The sequence below is a fragment of the Schistocerca serialis genome, chromosome 4 (assembly GCF_023864345.2).
Source record: "Schistocerca serialis cubense isolate TAMUIC-IGC-003099 chromosome 4, iqSchSeri2.2, whole genome shotgun sequence".
In the NCBI taxonomy this organism is placed as follows: Eukaryota; Metazoa; Arthropoda; class Insecta; order Orthoptera; family Acrididae; genus Schistocerca; species Schistocerca serialis.
Genome location: NC_064641.1, coordinates 812,142,421 through 812,163,443, shown reverse-complemented (window position 1 = coordinate 812,163,443; position 21,023 = coordinate 812,142,421). Strand labels below are relative to the sequence as shown.

Here is a 21,023-nt window from a genome sequence, read left to right as displayed (position 1 = left end):
AATTATATTTGCACCCAGATCGCTTGACATCAATCCCACCGAACATTTGTGGGACATAAGCTGGAGGTCACTTTGTGCTCAAAATCCTATACCGGGAAAATATTCAGAGTTATGGAGGGCTACGGAGCATCGCAGAACACTTCTGCCGGTTATTTCCAACGAACTGGCACGTAGATTTGCTGCCCTACGAGCAAAAGGAGGTGCAACACCTAATTAGGAGGTATCACGTGACGTTTGTCACCTCTGTGCAAAATAATAATTGTTTTATTGAGATGAGAATTAAATTCAAATGGTTCAAATGGCTCTGAGCACTATGGGACTTAACTTCAGAGGTCATCAGTCCCCTAGAACTTGGAACTACTTAAACCTAGCTAACCTAAGGACATTACACACATCCATGCCCAAAGCAGGATTCGAACCTGCGACCGTATCGGTCGCGCGGTTCCAGACTGTAGTGCCTAGAACCGCTCGGCCACCTCGGCTGGCTGAGAATTAAGTCTTTCTTGCTAACCCTGGTACTAAGAAATTAAATCCTCTTATCTATAGTGCAAAAGACAGTCAAGTACATAGATATTACACAGAAAAATTGTAACACAATTGAAATTCATATGATAGCTAGAGATGGAAGATATGACCAGGAGAGCAAGCAGACGACTTACTATTTACCTCAAATTATTTACTGCTTCGAGCAGGTCTGCGCACGTACTGACGCAGTACTCGCTGGTATTGCTGGCTGGTGGTGTGGGCGTGAATCCCTTCCTGACGCTGGTGGCGCAGGGCGCGGTGCAGCTGCCCTCTGTCTGCACCGTCCACGTCTGCGCGGCGCGCTTCGGCCGCCGCTGGATCGGTGTGGGCTGTGCTCTGCTGGCAGGGGTCACCTGCGCGGCCACCGCCTGCATGCTGCATGGTAAGCCGTAGGTAGACTGTAAACATTCCTCTGGAAGCTCTGTTGTGTCGTGCAGTATTTCTCCCACGTTGTATGACATTCTGCGTTCCCTTCCTGTCACTTAGCTGTTCTTTCGTAATCGTTGAAGCCACTCATTAGCATCTCATACTTTATCGGAAGCATAGCGTACTGAATTTCAGAACGATATGTTTAGAACTGCGACTCTGTTAGTCTCGTTCTGGTGACGTAAAGCGCCTGTGGTTAAACCTGTAACCAACACAAATTCAACGAAAGAATTCACTTCAGTGCAAACTCTGATGCGTTGTACCCCACCCTGCTTTCGGGATGTATCAGTCACTGAATTCTTGGAGTGATTAATGAAAGTGCTATGGATGAAATTGACTGACTGTACCACAATCAGGCCATTTCCAAGAGCCAAATGGTCGGTGGATAACAGATATGTATGTGCACTTAATGTTAACATGTAGAGCTACATTTTGACAGAAATCAAATGAAATCGTTTTTATCATCAGATTTCACAACCTGAAAAACATCGGCGTAGAAAGACAGTGACAAAACGAATACCTTCTGGCACTCAAACATTCACAGATCGATCTAAACATTAGAGGGAAAACTTCAGCAATTACAAGTTAAGCATTTCTTAAGTAATATTTTATTCACTAAACAGATATCCGAATTATGTCTTCAGTTCCAAATGTACTGAAATTTCAACGATTTTGTTGACACTCTGCAGGTGGCACATTGTGTGTAGTAACAATGGAATTGTATAGTGATGTATAGTCTTGCAGGTGTGACGCAGGAAATGGTAGCTGCGGAAAGTGGCTGAGGACTGTATGGGTGTAGTTGCTCAACAAATTTGAAACACATTTATTAATGACATAATGCAACAAAACAGAGAGCATGAGAAAAATTGTTATACAAGAAAGGTGACCAGCACCCAATCCAAGAAATACACTTTACGACGGTCTTGTCTGTATGCAGGTCCACCTCCTCGATAAATTATCTGAAACTGCCCATCATTCGAATCGATCAGCCTACAACAGACAAGGTTTTCATCTGAGAAAAAAAATACACATTAACTTAATATGTAACAAAATAATCCAAGCCAGTAAAATTCTTGCTCCTCAGACAGACGTAGATTTGCAATAACAGACAACACTGACAGCAAAAGGCACTGAAAACAAGCTAGAATTAATGCCAGGAAAAGCATAATAACTGAGTAGACACCATAGTCAAGAAAATAAAGCCCCAAACTACCACAGATTCCTCTAATTAACAATAAACAATAGACGTTAGAGAAACAGAACACTTGGAGACAGCCTACTCTTATACTGACAAAAGAACCACATAAATCCGACCAGTAATTCGAACTAGGCCTGCTATTATGTATCCAAAATTAAATCAGTTAAACAAAATCGAAAAGAGTGAGGACTGGCCGGAGTGGCCGAGCGGTTCTAGGCGCTACAGTCTGGAACCGCGCGACCGCTACGGTCGCAAGTTCGAATCCTGCACCGGGCATGGATGTGTGCGATGTCTTTAGGTTAGTGAGGTTTAAGTAGTTCTAAGTTATAGGGGACTGATGACCTCAGAAGTTGAGTCCCATAGTGCTAAGAGCCATTTTTGAAAAACGTGAGGTACGCTCTGGGATACAGTTCACCTAGAATCCTTTACTGAAACCTATTTTCGATACCAGTAATAGGCATTGCAGTGATCCCTTCTTAATGATAATACAACAGTGACACACAAACTCTGAAACAGAACCTGACACAATCACCTGCACGTAGGTGTTTTTTTTTTTTTTCAACCACAACCAGTTCACCTCTCGTGCAACACTGATAAAGAGCTCATGGCACATTTCACCTCAGGTTATGTCTCGTCAGCATGACTTTTCCTCGTGCCAGAACAGGAGATGATGCCTCGTATTTTAACAAGTCCCAGCTGACTCTAGCCCATACTCTTTTACTTTTTTGTTTCATTTGCCACTTTCTTTCAATCTGCATAAAAGAACAGACTGAATGTTGCACACGAATTGGCATGAATATTGCACTTATGATTTGGGTACTTTCAAATGTGATAGTTGTAACTAAACGTAATGTTATTTAAGAGGGAATATCTACATAGTGAAATGTCATACAAAGTGAGAAAAGAAAAGCTCTATGTGCTATCATTTGGCCATCTGGTGCACAGATATCTGTTTACCCGGAATCCGGAATGTATCGGCTACTGGTCCGTATTCTGGACTTCACTACATCACGCAGCAATACACTAAACAACATTACAATGCACTTGGTATCGGAACCAAACAACATATCTGTCGGGATGGTTAGCCCCAGGTGCACTAAGACAGGATTCACAGGGCTGTGCTGCTGTGCCATATAAGGTGACGAGATTGCGAGATGGCATCAGGGTCTCACGAAGTCCTTCCAGGTCCTTCCAAAGGCTCGTCTTCTCATTGCTTTCTGAACATTAAGTGGATGTCAGGCAATGTTTGGTCTATTCGTCGTTTTCTCCCAGCTATGTAGGCTTGTAGTTCATTATTATTTTATATGTCTGCGGTTTCAGGTTGTGCCACAGTTCGTTATTCCTTATTAAATAATGAAGAGCAAAAGATACTAGTACATCTGCCCAGTATCGTAGATGGCCCCTACGAGCACTTCGAAGTGCCGCAACACGATGTGGCATGAGCTTAAAATGTCTCACGTAGTGCTGGGGGGTATCTACACAACGATCCTTCAAAGCTGTCCATAAATCAGTTTGAGGGCGTGGAGATCTCTTCTGAACAGCACGCTGCAAGGCATTCCAAACATGCTCAATAACGCTCATGTCCGCCGACTTTGGTGGCCAGCCGATGTTTTTAAACTCAGAAGAATGTTCTTGCAGCCACACTGTAGTAATTCTGGACGTGCTGGGCACCGCATTGTCCTGCTGGAGTTGCCCAAGTCCGTCTGATTACACAATGGACACGAATGGATGTAGGTGATCAGACAGGATATTTAAGTACGTGTCACATGTCAGAGTCGTATTTAGACATGTCAGGTGACCCATATCCCTCCAACTGCTCACTTCCGACACTGTTATAAAGCCTCCACCAGTTTCAACAGTCCCATGCTGACTTGCAGGGTCCATGGATTCATGAGGTTGTCTCCATACTTGTACACGTTCATCCGCTCGATACAATTTGAAACGAGGCTAGTCCGACTAGGCAACTCGTTTCCAGTCACCAACAGTCCAATGTCGGTGTCGAGGGGCCCAGGTGACGCGTAAAGCTTTGTGTCGTGCTGTCATCAATGGTTCACGGCTGGGCCTCCAACTCCGAAAGCCCATATCGATGATATTCCGTAGAATGGTTCGCACGCTAACACTTTCTGATGGTCCAGCATTTAAATTGGCTGCAATTTGCGGAAGGGTTGCGCTTCTGTGACGGTTGAACGATTCTCTTCAGTCGTCGTTGTTCCCGTTCTTGCAGGATCTTTTTCCTTTCGCAACGATGTCAGAGATTAGATGTATTATCGGATTCCTGACATTCATGGTACACTGGTGAAATGGTCGTAAGGGAAAATGCCCACTTCATCGCTACCACGGAGATACTGAGTCCCATCGCTCATGCGCCGACTATAAACACTACGCTCAAACTTACTTACATCTTCATCAAAATATCCACGGGTATGCTGCCGGTCTATAGTGTCTAACGGGCACAATATTTCGGCGATCAAACATGTCGCCATCATCAGGTGAACTGACGGACTGAGCTCCTGTGAACGTGCCGGCACGGAGATCCGTACGCTATGGCTGCTCAGAGGGAACTGGGTTCGGTCGCGGTGGCGGCCGATTTAAATACCCTCCGCCCGCGGCGCGCTCCCTCCGCCGTCCGCGCCCAGCGCCACGGTCGTGCGGTGGAACAGATTGCGGCGGCGTCTGAGATGACGTCGGTGTGATGGCTCTGTCCGCCGTGGTCGTCACAACTATACGTCTGCTCGATTTACTCTTGATTAACCCGATCGCTGGTTCCCAAGCCTTGCTAAGATTATAGCCACAGTCACGGTTTATGAGGTCGTCATTGGTGCGTATTTCGATGGCCTCTCTAACAACGCTGTTCCAGTATCTCGACGTCTGTACCAGAATCCTCGTGCGGTCATACTCCATGGCGTGATTTTCCGACAAACAATGTTCAGCGACCGCCGACTTGCTCGGATACATCAGTCGAGTGTGCCTCTGGTGTTCACGGCATCGATCCTCGACGGTACGCATCGTCTGACCAATATACGACTTGCCACATTGACACGGAATCAGGTACACGCCGGCCTTCCTCAAACCGAGGTCATCTTTGGCGCTCCCCACCAGTGCACGAGTTTTATTTGGAGGATAAAACACAGTTCCGACCCGGTGTTTCTTCAGAATGCGGGCGATTTTTCCCGAAAGTGCGCCTGTGTATGGAATAAATGCAGCGCCTACCTCCTCCCTCGTGACTTCATCCATCTCAACAGGTTGTGCAGCAGTGGTTGGGCGGAGAGCACGTTGAATCTGCCACTCTGAGTACCCATTTTTTCGAAATACAGTTCTCAGATGTTCCAATTCCTGGGGTAGACTCTCTGCGTCAGAGATAGTGCGCACCCTATGTACTAGAGTTTTAAGTACCCCATTCCTCTGTGAAGGGTGGTGGCAGCTGTCTGCGTGCAAATACAGATCAGTGTGTGTAGCCTTCCGATACACCCCATGACCTAGGGTGCCGTCAGCCCTTCTCTTGACCAAGACGTCAAGGAAAGGTAATTTACCCTCCGTTTCGGTCTCCATAGTGAATTTGATGTTGGGGTGTATGGAGTTTAGATGTGTAAGGAAGTCAAGGAGTTTATCCATACCATGTGGCCAGATGACGAACGTGTCGTCAACGTAACGGTAAAAGCAAGCAGGTTTCCATACGGATGACTACAGGGCTTCCTGCTCGAAGTTCTCCATGTACAAATTCGCTACCACCGGTGAGAGTGGGCTACCCATGGCGACTCCCTCCGTTTGTTCGTAGTATTCTCCATTAAAAAGAAAATACGTGGAAGTCAAGACATGCCTAAAAAGTTCAGTGGTCTTCTCGTCAAACTTCTGACTAATCAATTCTAGTGACTCTCGCAGGGGTACCCCCGTAAACAAGGAAACGACGTCAAAACTCACCATGATATCTGACTCATCCAACCTGAAGCTATCAAGGCGTTTAACAAAATCCACGGAATTACGGATATGATGAGGGCATTTACCCACCTAAGTACTTAATATTCCCGTCAGGTATTTGGCCAACAAATATGTAGGTGCCCTGATGTTGCTGACAATGGGGCGTAATGGTACCCCCTCTTTGTGAACCTTCGGGAGTCCATATAGTCTAGGCGGTACCGGACCTTGGGGTAACAATTTCTTAGCGTCACCCTCCGGTAAATCTGCGTCCTTGAGAAGCGGCCTCGTCTTGTTCTCCACCTTCTTTTTAGGGTCAACGCTGATCTTCCGGTAGGAATCGTCATTTAGCAGGCTCTGCAACTTATCAGTGTAGACCTTATGGGAGACAACAACTGTAGCATTGCCTTTGTCAGCCGGTAAGACAACAATTTCAGAGCGCTCCCTCAGATCACGAATGGCCGCCCTCTCTTTACTGCTGATATTTGACTTCATCGGCTTGGATTTCGTCAACGCACGACAAGTTTCACGGCGTATTTCCTCGGCTGATTCTAGCGGAAGTCGAGCTCCAACCTGTTCAACAGCACTAAATACGTCGTGAAACTTGTCGTGCGTTCACGAACTCCAAGCCGATGAAGTCAAATATCAGCAGTAAAGAGAGGGCGGCCATTCGTGATCTGAGGGAGCGCTCTGAAATTGTTGTCTTACCGGCTGACAAAGGCAATGCTACAGTTGTTGTCTCCCATAAGGACTACACTGATAAGATGCAGAGCCTGCTAAATGACGATTCCTACCGGAAGATCAGCGTTGACCCTACAAAGAAGGTGGAGAACAAGACGAGGGCGCTTCTCAAGGACGCAGATTTACCGGAGGGTGACGCTAAGAAATTGTTACCCCAAGGTCCGGTACCGCCTAGACTATATGGACTCCCGAAGGTTCACAAAGAGGGGGTACCATTACGCCCCATTGTCAGCAACATCAGGGCACCTACATATTTGTTGGCCAAATACCTGACGGGAATATTAAGTCCTTATGTGGGTAAATGCCCTCATCATATCCGTAATTCCGTGGATTTTGTTAAACGCCTTGATAGCTTCAGGTTGGATGAGTCAGATATCATGGTGAGTTTTGACGTCGTTTCCTTGTTTACGAGGGTACCCCTGCGAGAGTCACTAGAATTGATTAGTCAGAAGTTTGACGAGAAGACCACTGAACTTTTTAGGCATGTCTTGACTTCCACGTATTTTCTTTTTAATGGAGAATACTACGAACAAACGGAGGGAGTCGCCATGGGTAGCCCACTCTCACCGGTGGTAGCGAATTTGTACATGGAGAACTTCGAGGAGGAAGCCCTGTCGTCATCCGTATGGAAACCTACTTGCTTTTTCCGTTACGTTGACGACACGTTCGTCATCTGGCCACATGGTATGGATAAACTCCTTGACTTCCTTGCACATCTAAACTCCATACACCCCAACATCAAATTCACTATGGAGACCGAAACGGAGGGTAAATTACCTTTCCTTGACGTCTTGGTCAAGAGAAGGGCTGACGGCACCCTAGGTCATGGGGTGTATCGGAAGGCTACACACACTGATCTGTATTTGCATGCAGACAGCTGCCACCACCCTTCACAGAGGAATGGGGTACTTAAAACTCTAGTACATAGGGCGCACACTATCTCTGACGCAGACAGTGTACCCCAGGAATTGGAACATCTGAGAACTGTATTTCGAAAAAATGGGTATTCAGAGTGGCAGATTCAACGTGCTCTCTGCCCAACCACTGCAGCACAACCTGTTGAGATGGATGAAGTCACGAGGGAGGAGGTAGGCGCTGCATTTATTCCATACACAGGCGCACTTTCGGGAAAAATCGCCCGCATTCTGAAGAAACACCGGGTCGGAACTGTGTTTTATCCTCCAAATAAAACTCGTGCACTGGTGGGGAGCGCCAAAGATGACCTCGGTTTGAGGAAGACCGGCGTGTACCAGATTCCGTGTCAATGTGGCAAGTCGTATATTGGTCAGACGATGCGTACTGTCGAGGATCGATGCCGTGAACACCAGAGGCACACTCGACTGATGTATCCGAGCAAGTCGGCGGTCGCTGAACATTGTTTGTCGGAAAATCACGCCATGGAGTATGACCGCACGAGGATTCTGGTACAGACGTCGAGATACTGGGACAGCGTTGTTAGAGAAGCCATCGAAATTCGCACCAATGACGACCTCATAAACCGTGACTGTGGCTATAATCTTAGCAAGGCTTGGGAACCAGCGATCGGGTTAATCAAGAGTAAATCGAGCAGACGTATAGTTGTGACGACCACGGCGGACAGAGCCATCACACCGACGTCATCTCAGACGCCGTCGCAATCTGTTCCACCGCACGACCGTGGCGCTGGGCGCGGACGGCGGAGGGAGCGCGCCGCGGGCGGAGGGTATTTAAATCGGCCGCCGCCGCGACCGAACCCAGTTCCCTCTGAGCAGCCATAGCGTACGGATCTCCGTGCCGGCACGTTCACAGGAGCTCAGTCCGTCAGTTCGCCTGATGATGGCGACATGTTTGATCGCCGAATTATTGTGCCCGTTGGACACTATAGACCGGCAGCATACCCGTGGATATTTTGATTATCAAATACGCCGGGAGAAACTCAAGAATCACATTACTTACATCTTGATAACCTGCAATTCTAGCGCAGTAACCGATCTAACTACTCCGCCAGGCACTTGTTTTCTTGTGGAGGTCTTGCCGAACGCTGTGCCATAATCAGCTTGTTTACATCTCTCTGTAATTGAATACGCAAGCCTATACCAGTTTCTTTGGCGGTTCTCTGCATTACAGACTGCTGTACTAGCTCCTGATCTGATTTGTATCATCTTGTGCATTGGCACATCTCCAGACGATGTGTTCCAGGGTGCCGATTACTCCACATTCACAAGTGTCTGTAGTTTTAAGTATCTGGGATACGGACCATGACCTGACAGGTAGCGTACAGCACCCTTGGTTAGAAGCAAGTATGTCATTCTTGTTTCTTTACGTTAAGTGAAACTTCTTTGTGTTTACTTAAACTGCAGAGTGCCACAGAACCTATTGTCTCGTTACTTATATTTATCATTTCAACACTGACCAATGGAATTTTCCCTGACAAAGACAACACAAACTTAACCTATTTATTTATTACCCACAATATTCAAGCCGAACGCAATCTGACTGCTCTCCAACGACAACATGACTTCAATTAATGAACGGAAAAGAATGGCCCTGAATTGGAAGAAATCCTTACAATAACCCATACTTTTCATAAGTCACTTACCTAACAGAAATCTTCATAACACGAACTAAGAAAGTACAGCAAGCAACAACTACAGCCAGTTAAATAAAAGGATTCAAACTACTATATGCTCATACTGAAAGGAGGCGTATGATTAGAACAGGAAAGATTCTGTTGAAGAGCAAACAATGTATTTAGCAGATTTTACCATATTCATGCTGTGGTGTCACCGCCAGATACTACACTTGCTAGGTGGTAGCTTAAATCGGCCGCGGTCCATTTAGTACATGTCGGACCCGCGTGTCGCCACTGTGTGATCGCAGACCGAGCACCACCACAAGGCAGGTCTCGAGATACGGAATAGGACTCGCCCCAGTTGTACGACGACTTTGCTAGCGACTACACTGACGAAGCCTTTCTCTCATTTGCCGAGAGACAGTTAGAATAGCCTTCAGCTAAGTCCATGGCTACGACCTAGCAAGGCGCCATTAGCCTTACATAGTTTGATAGTGATCGTATGAAATGTCTCATCAAGAACGTTGTATTCACAACAAGGATAAATAAAAGTTAAGTATTCGAAGAGCTGCATACTTTTCTTATTAGAATTCACTACTTATCCTGTTCCAGAATTCACGCCCGTCTGCGTTAGATAGCGTGCATTTCGGCCTCCACTATCTACAAGGTGTTGCACATTTACCAACACATCACATGCGACATCCAGTTCCAAAAATTATATAGTCGGCAATAATTCCACTACCCAAACATTACCATCTACATCCGTCATCATTTTACCATTCATCTCCTACCAACGCTGAGTCTCCATGAAGGACGCATGTCATTGCCGTCTGTTCGTTAGGTGCTGACTGCTAGTCCGTCCAACTACAGGGTCTATTACCGAGGGCGGAGAGCGCTGTCAGCGATACTAATTACAGTCTATAGCGCTGCCAAAATACAACCATATAAACAGGCTACTTACATACTGAGCCGTGCGCTTTGGCTTCTCTATCAGAGTAATGCCTCGCTGGTTACCGATGGTCGTCCATAGTTTAGTCTTCCGATGAGAGACGCTGGTCTGAGGGTCTTTGACTGGAAGACTGTTTAATCGTGCGCAGCGTGTCGCTTGCTCTCGAGTCCTTCAAGCTTTTCCCGTAGTGGTTTCGAAGATACTCCGCGAAGTGTCGGGTCACTCGCCTGCTAGCAGAGTGATGGAGCGAGCGCACGGTGCATTGAGTGGTATGTTGTCCGCTGTGTTCATGCGGAGCCGGAGTGGTCGCTGAGTGCGAGTCCTATGAGAGCGCTGTACTCGAGCCTGGGAGAACCAATCTGCACTATGTTCACAAACAGCGGTGTCCGTTTGTTTCTTTTGTTGGTTTGGTGGCTAAACGGCAGTTTAAAACATTTATGCGTCCCACAGCCTGGTTACAGCAGAAGTATGAGTACAGTTACGCTATTATATAGTGTTTTGGGGAAACTAACACTAATACTGTGGCGCTACGCCCCCCCCCCCCCCCCCCCGTCACCATAGTTGCCAATGGACTTGCAAAAATTGTATTTGTGTATCTGTTGTCTAATTGATTGTCTTGAGTAATTTCTCGAGTAAAACGTTTGTTTTAAGAAGGAAAAAACATACCTAAAGATTCTTCGGATTCTTTCTACATATTGTTTATTGTCAGTATTACTCTACAATCAGCAGTCGGATTTGTAAAGCTAACAATGTTCCTTAATGCTGGTTATCACAGTTTGCTTAAAGTTTTCTGAACTGACGGTCTGTGTTCTGAAGAGCCAACAATAAATCTATTTTCAAGGTACATTTGTAAAGTGGCTTCGCACCTTACGATTCCCCTCACGCTCCTACGATTCGAGTTAGGAAGGAACTGGTAGTTTCTTATCCCTGTGTTTCCCCAGTACCAGATACCTTGGCATAATCTATTAATGTGTGCTTTTATTCCCTTTTTCGAACGGCTCTTGTGCCCAGTATCTCCTGTACCTTATCAAAAATGGTTCAAATGGCTCTGAGCACTATGGGACTCAACTGCTGAGGTCATTAGTCCCCTAGAACTTAGAACTAGTTAAACCTAACTAACCTAAGGACATCACAAACATCCATGCCCGAGGCAGGATTCGAACCTGCGACCGTAGCGGTCTTGCGGTTCCAGACTGCAGCGCCTTTAACCGCACGGCCACTTCGGCCGGCTGTACCTTATCATAGCCATTGTTTACCTCTTTTGCTTAGTTCTGTGTCTAGAGCTAGAAAACCCAATATCAGCTCCTCAGTCAGTGTTGTTCCATACCCTCCTGTCAGGCGTAAGTGTACACTTATCTGTGCTCGCCGTAGAGCCTGTACTGTCCTTACTTTTCTTGATGTATGAGTTCAACACTCGACCAGTAGCACATAATAGCAAACATGATTGCGATGTGGTACCTTCTTGTGCCACTTAGTGGCAGCTAAAAGATTTTTCGGCCAGTTGTTGCTATGCTAATTGGAATTTTAATGCCTCTCTGTTACACAATTTCTACATTTGCATGAAAATTTTGCTTTTCTTCGATGTTAATTCCAGAGATACTTAAATACTGCTTTTCTTTTTAAAGGTTGGTCATTTATTCTGATTTCGGGCTTTTTCATTGTTCATAATGTTCGTTTTAGTAACACAGAAACTGCTTCATGAGATGCTATCGTTAGTTTCTCTTCCACGAACCAGTTATTCAAGCTCTCAAGAACTACTCCAGTATTTCGTCTAATTTAGCATGTGTATTAGCTAATACTATAATGAGCATATCGTCAGCGTAAGCGATGCTGCCTCTATAGTTTATTATACTCTGAAGCTGGTTCAGTTATGACCCTATTCCCACATCCCACAACTCTGGACCACGTACAGAGCCCTGTGGTCAGCGTTTTGTGATATCTTTCACAAATTTCTGTCCGGTAATTTCTAACTGCTCGTGCCTCTCTGTGCAGTAATCTCGTAGACTGGTACAGAGACATCTGAGACAGTATATGTGTTTCACTCTCTTAAAAAGACCACATCGCCGTAAATGATCAAACGGCCCAGCTATATCATTTGATATGCCTATAACTTGCCTGTCATCTGACGTGTTCCCAATATTCATTGCATGATTTATCGCATCCTCTGCGGATTTCCCTTACCTGAAGCGGTACTGCAGGGGTTCATGCCTACTAACTCTCTGTGGTCCCTCAGGAGGCAGCACATAACTTTTTCCCTCTTCTTTGGCTAAATCATTCACCGAACTAATGGGGCTGTAAGTTTTCGGTTCCTTTGGATCTGGCCTTCCCGTTTTTACTAGTACAATAGTACAGGAGGTTTTCCAGATTATGGGCACCTGACACTGCAGAATGTATTCTGTTAATAACACTGTTATATATGACGCAATTTGGTCCACTAGCTGAAGCAGTACTTATGCCAGTATTGTATCAGATCCTGGTGCTTTTTTTTTAAACTTCATTATAGCCATTCGCACTTCCTCCAAAGATAATAGAACATTGTTAGTCACATGCGGATCTAGTAATTCAGAGCGAAGATGCTGATGGTACTCGGTGTTCCATAATTGTGTTGTCCAGCACCCATGTACTGAGTTGGAACCGCCAAAATGTCTTCGAGTCTTTCGTCATCGTGTCGTCGGGTACTCTCAGGGGTGGCCCAGACTCCATCCGGCTAACACCACTGAATGTAGATTGAACTTGCTTCTCTGTCTTCGCAGCTGACTTTGCTTTCAATTACTCGCTTGTCGTGCTTCCTCTACGACTTTCTGCAGACTCTGTGTGTCTTTTCGCTTCCACCCTCCATGGTGGCAGTGATCGCCCAAGCCTCCAGACACACAGAGCCACTATCATTATCTACCAGCAGGTAACCTCTATCTACATTCGCAGGAGGAGACAACTCCCTGAACGTGCCGCTTTGGGCAGTGAAGACGGTCAAATGGCACGCCGTCCACGGCCCAGTGCTCTTCACGCTCTCACGCCACTCCTGTCGAAGCCCCCCTGCGCTGTCTCTGAGTTGTTCATGATTCTGTGCGGCACACCAGACTGCTCAGAGTCTTCACGGCTGTCACTCACAGCCAAGCCTCCCATTGTCGTGCTTCCTGTTGTGCAAAGCCATGCACGCTCAGTTGGGCCAGGGACGCATCATCAGTGCTGCTGCTAAACTGCTAAGTAGGGCAATAATTCCGCTGCGCTCTCGGTCACTGTTTCATTGGGCACGTATATATCGCTGCTTTGCTTGACGAAATCTGTATTACGTTAACATAAATTTCTTGTCTGAAAAATATTTTTTTTTTTCATACTGCTTCTGTTAAGAGATTTTCAAGGTGCATTAAGTATAAAATTTATTGCTCTCTTGGATGCTTTAGTTAAAACATTTCATGAGCACCATCTTCTCACATCCTCCACTGGCTACTATCCAGTAGCTACTCATCCCTTAATCAAAAAACCATCTGTAACGCCAGAGTTTCTACAACACTGACATCCCTGTTAACTAGTTGTAAGAGGTGTTCTAAAGATATAGTTCGAGATAATAGATTAGTAGAAAACTTGTGGTCCACTCTCTGTATGTTTCTTAGTAATGTGGTAAATGCTCAAACGTTATTACGTCCTTTTGTCGACCTGCTCGTATGATCGTACACAAAGCTATGTAAAAATTAACTTAAAAATTAAACCAGTACTAAAAAACTCCCGAAAACAAGAAAATAAAAAAAATACCTGTTGTCCGTTTAGTATAAGTAGTAATATTTTGGTCTTAGCGTCGTACCGTCGGTGAAACGCTATATAAATTTAAAAAATAACAAGTTAACAGCATTTACCCTTTCTAGAAGTACATACCGTCACTACTGATGGGTAAAGCCTCTTCTACTTCAGTTTTTGTGTATCCATCTTTGATTGCGATTGGAGGTTTGAGGGAGTTCGGCCGTTCACTTATGTAATGAAATGAAACACCTACAGCCTTCCATCCGACGTTATTTATTATGCAGCTACCATCTTCAATGCACCATCTTCAGACCATAACTGACGCTGAGGGCGTTAACTCTAATCATATACACGATTCCATCAGTGGTAAACAACATTTATGAACTGGTTTCAGTAGACTGTAACAATGATGTTTTGTCATGGAGACACAACATCGTTGTTACAGTCCACAGAAACCAGTTCATAGATTTTGGCCACTGATGGCCAGTTAATGCCTGAAGACTGTCTACTGAATCACCGAAACTGGTTGCCATATAATAAATGGCATGGAAATGGGGGCTGCAGGTTATTACATATTCTGTTTGACGTCATCCCTTCCAGTCCTGCGTGCCCCGCACCCAAACCTCAAAATAGCTAGTGAACTTTCAATTACTTATTATACAAAACATGAAAACTAATCTGTCTTTAACTAGCCTAAAATTGTTAAATAATAGAGCTACCTATTTATTTTACATCACATTCTTATATAATTACATAAGAACTTACAGTAATGCGTTAATCTGTCTTACAAGGCCAACATCCTGCAGTGACATGATGGTGGTTTTCTAACTCACGCTTCAAACTACGAGCGCGAGTCGCGTGGCGCGCGGTATGCAGCGAGCCACGAAGAAGAAGGGGGGGGGGGGAGGAGGCTTAACAAATGTGGCGACCTGAACGGGCAGTTGCGGGAGGGCAGGTATCGCTGACGGTAGTGTCCTTATTTCGTAATAGATTAAGTAAGACTTAGACTCAACGATTTGATACTGTTTTCTCAATATTTACCCACGTTGCCGAGATAGATTACTTATATTAAAATTTCAAATTTTATCAGTTTTAGATGTAGTCGATTTTTAATCTATATATTTAGTGGTCCGCCGACGCGATGATGCTTTAATCGAAATATTACGACTCACACTGAATTTAAAGGGGCAATACGTATTATTTTTTCACTTTTAATTGTTTTTGTATCGGCTTTCTTTCATTTGTACTTTATTTCATACTTTTTCATCTGTATTGTTTACTAGTAGACACGGTACGAGCGACATTGTATCGACGTATTCACACAAATAATGTCTGGGGTGAAACACGAAATGGCGACGAGCGTTCTTTTTCACTTACGTGATTTCAATGTTTCTTTTTTAATTCACACAGTTATTCATTAAATATGTTTTATGTATATTTAGCTTGTTTAGATAACATAACAAAAGGAAGTATCGATAATATTACACCAACTTGGAAGAAAGTGTGCTTCCACTGCGCTCTCGTGTTATGGGCTGCCTAAACTATTTAGGCAAAACCATTTGATTTAATACTGAATTGTGGACGTCAGAAAGGAATAGAAAAATGCCCGCCAACTCATGCGTTTATCTTTAACAGCTAAGTCTCAATCTCCATTCTTCTGCTCTGTGGGTACTGGAAGGGCAACTTTAAAAGACCAAAATCAACAGTGTGTCAAGCGATGAAGGTTAACGGATGCTCTTGTGGTCTGTTATTTAGATCTCTTTGAGCTCTACAATCTGATACCACTAACATAGACGTAGCTCTTGTGTATTATGCAGCGTATACCAGCGTATACCAAGCGTGCTGGCAGAAAACAGTTCTACTTAAATTAACTGATGAAATCCGAACGGCTAACCTTCATGGAACATTGATAAGATCCATTACGATTCAAGCAACTTTCAAGTAAATAATTAAATAAATAAAAACAGCATTAAAATCAGAAATTTTAAACATTGTTATAGGCTGAAGTCCAGCCACCGTGCGTTAATTACTGAATGTACCTGTTGCCACCTCGGCTGCATAAAATTGTTGTCAATTTGACCATGGTTTCTACAGCTCTAAGACTTCTTCATCAGAATAAAAATAGCATAGAATTACCTAGAAAATATAACGACACGGGTCAAAAATGAAATACAGAGGTGTCCAACAAAATGTATCCACTGTTTAAAATCCATAACTATCAAACTAGTTGACGGAATTGTCTCATTTTTGGTGAAAGTGTAGCTTAAAGTAAAACTTAAAGATATTACTATAGGTGTTCGAAATGGTCACCATTAACATCCACACACAAACGATGCCGCCGAACTGCAGCACGAACAACTGACTGCAACGTGTTCAGTTTGATATTTGCTCATGAATGAACGACGGATTCTCGAAGTTCATCCAATGTGCGTGGCTTTTGTCGATAAACGACGTCTTTTTGTGTTGTCCTTAGGCAAAAGTCCAGAGGAGTTAGGTCTGGGGAACGTGGTGGATACTCCACAGCACCTCTTTGGCCTATACATCTTCCTGGTAGATTTTCGTCGAGATACGCCCTAACACGTTTTCGGTAACGTGCTGTGGCACCATCTTGTTGAAAGTAAACCCTTTCGTTTCCATAGAAGTCTCGGATGGCAGGCAAAATGAATGTCTGAAGCTTCTGAAGGTACACCTCACCAGTAACTGTGCCGTCAAAGAAGAATGGCCCAATCAAGCCCCGATAAGACAACCCACACCACACATTTACCGCTGGCAAATTGAACGCTTTGTCTACATGGATGTTCGGATGTCCCGCGGCCCAGTAGATGAAACTGTACCGATTTACTGTACCGTTGAGTTGGAACTGTGCCTAAACAGACCACACAATTATCTCTGCAAACTCTTCATCGTTGCGCACCATGTTAGTAAACCACCCGCAATACTACGATCTGGGTAGACCTCGTTCATTGCGTGTAGCAATCGTGTAGCACTTCCACTTTGCTGTCTTCAATATTCGCTGAACACTTTCACGGGCACATTTTCTCACAGACCTCTGTGGTGAGCGAGTGAATTGTTGTAACACACGACGGGAGTTCGTTAGACTTGTTACTATTACAGGTCGTCCAGGTCGTCGTTTGTGTACATCTTTCACACACCCTTCGGCTTCAAATTTGTCTCGAATGCGACAAATCGTTAAACATGTCGGTGGCTCTGTTTGATACTCATTTCGCCATTGCCGTTGAACCTCATTAATGTTTTCGTACTTAAAATACCACTTCAAAACTGACTTCCTTTCATCGAATGTAAGCCTTTCGTCAGCCATGTTTACTCGAGTAACTAGGTGCAACTAAGAACAAGACACTGACTATCTGGCGACTGTCATCTGACAAAACAAAATAAAGCAATACACTACCAAAGATGAGACAACTCCGTCAGTGAGTTTGCCAGTTCCGGACTTTTAAACAGTAGATACGTTTTTTGGACCCCTCTGTATAATAAATAAGATTAATCCATATACTGTTACAGTGTACTTAGATGTAATCACATCATCGGTGAAAAACATCTGAGCAAAAATGCTCTTGTCAAACTGAAGTAATCACAAGAATAAAAATTAAACTGTAAAAATATGACATGCTTGTCAATTGGAATAAAATGTTCCATCGAAATACAGTGGCAGTCCCGAGGTCGCTTAGAGCGAAACAACTGCATCAAACCGCCGCTACCGTCAGACTAGACGGCTAAGAGGCCAAGGCAGCCACGAGTTGGACACGAAAACAGATTCACGCCGTCTAGCAGGATCTGATCGAACTGCAGACAAGTGCAAATGAGTGACTGTGTGGAGAATTTAAGATTACAGGCAACAACAGGAATCGGTGGACGAAAATTACAGCTTACCGTAAAAGGTCTTATCTTATAAATGAAATATAGTTCAAATGTACATAAAAAATGTAAAATTGGAAAGGAAACCGATGTTTAAGAGTCTACATTGAGGAGACTATCTCTATTCAGACCATTTTTAACTATCGTCTCTATACCTTGAAAAAAGTTTTAATTGCGTAACTGCAGCTGTTCGTTCAATATGAGATCGTCCTTCAGAGATAGATGCTGAAAAATCTCTAGCTCTTCCAAGAAGTTAAGCCTAGAGCCTTTTTTTCCGAGTACAGGATCTGGACGTCTTTCACATCTTTAGGATTATGTACCGTGATTAACAACTGTTAGCGAAAGTTGAACTGGGAACATTGGTGCCTTTTTTGCCGAGAAGGTGTTCCTTAAATCTTGTCGAAATAGCTCGGCCTCTTTCGCCTGTGTAATAGGCAGGACAAATGACGCAAATAATTTTATAGACACCAGAATTATGCAGAGTGGAAAGCATAGATATGAAGTTATGTATGATGTTACTTTTTAAAGAATTATAAGCGGAGAAGGCTCATGTTTTAAGGCTCATTATAATATTCAAGTCGATAAATTTCGTAGTAAGAAAATTCAGAATGACATACGATGTTTGTCACAGAGTGAACAATTTCCTGCGGCAGAAGCACTATACTTGTACACATCCCACTTATAAGGGGACCAGTTAAGGTCAATTTAACACCTCTCGAGGACAGCAAATCACTTCGGAAACATGTTATTGTGGAAATATGCATCCAATTAGAATGGCGAAAACCACAAGAAAAGAAGAAACAAACATTTCCGAAAGTAATAGACGTCGGGAAAGTGGAAGCAAAATCACACACCGAAAAACAATTTGAAACGTTAATAAACAACGCGCAACTACAGGAAGCAACGGATGGACTGGTATAAGTCCTAAGACAAGCTAACAAACCCTAGTAATAAAAGAATAAAGAAATAATGAGTCGATACACACATCAAAAAGACGTATTAGGTGTAGCGATGCATGGGGTATCAAATTTGTTACAAAAATCAGTAAATTACTCAACGGACAGTACTTTTCAGTATAGGTATTTCGTTCATTCCAAGCAAGTATCGATTCGTGACGTCATTGTCTAGAAACGAGTTGACCGCAATCTGAATCCGTTTTAACAAACTAATCGTTTCTTTCAGGTGACAAAATTTTATTGATTATAAAATACAAGATTTTGATGTTTATTCGGAATGGGAAATGTTAATCAGTAATTGCAGGCATAATTTATCTCTTTAATATAATGGTGTTTTGAAATTTGTGAGCATGAAAAAGCATGAATTAATGCGCTGCTTTTACTCTGAGACGAGCTATCACTTAGAGTGCTAAAAGTGCGCATATACAGTTTGCTGACCTGTGCGGTGAATTTTACTTTTTGTTGTTTTGACCCGAATGGAAACAACTCCAGTTTCATCTAGACTTTACGTGAGCTTAGAAAAGAGTCGTTTAGCCCATTAGGGAAAACTGAAACCTGCGCGCTCAATTTGAAATACGTTACACGCTAGTACGTGATCGAGCTGCCCATTGAATTGCGTGCGATAGTTGCACACGCGCTCTGACTTAATGCACAAAGTTAGAAATTAATTTTGACGCAAGTGCTGATTTGAACGAAATGAACCGAAAGTTTATTCCAAATATCGAGGTTCTGTTTTAATTGAGACACATATCACCTTGTTGATCACGTTGCATAGCAACATTGTGATGCAGATTAACTTATTCATTAGAACGATTTGCGACATAATAAGTCCCATTACACATTTATAATGTTACACGAAATTTGACCGCGTGAGAGTATGAGAGTGATTCTATATCCAGACATTCCAATAAACCGGCGGTTTGAAAAGTTAAATTAATAACTGTTGTGTAGCTTCACTGATTGTCCCAAGCCACTACTGAACGTGTTGTATCGTGTCTCTTCACGAGAAATCTCAAGAAGCCGGGATAAATAATAAAAAAGAAGAAGACTAAAGAAGAGGCATCGGTATATAGGAACACAACACGAACTAAAGAAGTTGTGTTGGAAAACCTACATTTCTCTGAATTTAAGCGTACAATCGATATATCTATCGAGAAACCCTAAAAGAAAATAAGAGAATATTCTGGGACAGAGAAGGAGAGAAACTAGTGGAAGAAGCCACAAACATTGGCGCACGCTCATGAAATGCACCACTAAATGGTATGAAAGAATGGGAGACACCCTTAGAAAACATACTTAAAAAAGTGGCACTAAAAGGCTACCAGTAAGGAAAAAAGAAGGCACCATTTACTATAGAGAAGGTCGTGTATCCCATTAACAGCACCAAGAACAAGAAATCCGTAGGCCTTGAAAGCTTGTACAGCGAGCGTATTAGAGACACAGCACTAATAATGTCACCCTCGTGAACAGAACTGTAGAGTAAGTGCACAGAAATAGCCTCCAGTTCAGGACACTTGAGACAATAATAAACGTGCTATATGAAGGGAAAGGACACCCCAAAGACCTCACAAAATACAGAGGCATAGCAATGGAATACCTGCCTTTAAAAATACTCCAAAACTGTGAGTAATAGCGTAAAAAATGGAAGAAATAATCAACGAACGCCTCCCCAGAAACCAAACTGGATTTAGGACAAGTAGATCTTGTCTGATCGCAGTAGAATTCCTGCTAAAGTGTGTATGGGAATCTCCTGAAGAGAGAGAAGATTTCACTTAGTATTTATAGACTTCAGAAGTCTTTGAGCTTATATACATAAAGCTAGTGACAAAAAAATTAAAGGAAGCCCTATGCAAAATCAAGATAAAACACGAATCATAAGTGCAGTACAATGATGAAAGGAAATACGAAGCTAAGAAAAGTAATCAAATGGAGCCAGAGGAATAAATTGTATAATGACCCAAAAGGATGGGCGTAATCTCGCACGGATTTTCAGGCGATATTGTGATACGCTCAAAAGATATTACAAGGCTACAAGAAGTAATAAACGATACGGAAAGTCTATGCGTTAAATGTGACTTCGAAATAAGCACAGTAACAACAGAACCGATTGGGCTCATAAATGTAGGAGAAACACTTGCAGCGGCAATGATCTTC

At 43.6% G+C, this 21,023-nt stretch overlaps 1 protein-coding gene across 1 annotated transcript in view; it reads left to right on the top strand.

The window, feature by feature from the left end:
• The window catches only part of LOC126474789 (solute carrier family 22 member 7-like), a 111,741-nt gene that overhangs the window by 68,565 nt on the left and 22,153 nt on the right, over positions 1-21,023 (top strand). Inside the window, exon 7 of the mRNA XM_050102264.1 lies at positions 693-907. Within this exon, the coding sequence (XP_049958221.1) occupies positions 693-907 (215 nt within the window). The remainder of the gene's footprint in view (positions 1-692; positions 908-21,023) is intronic.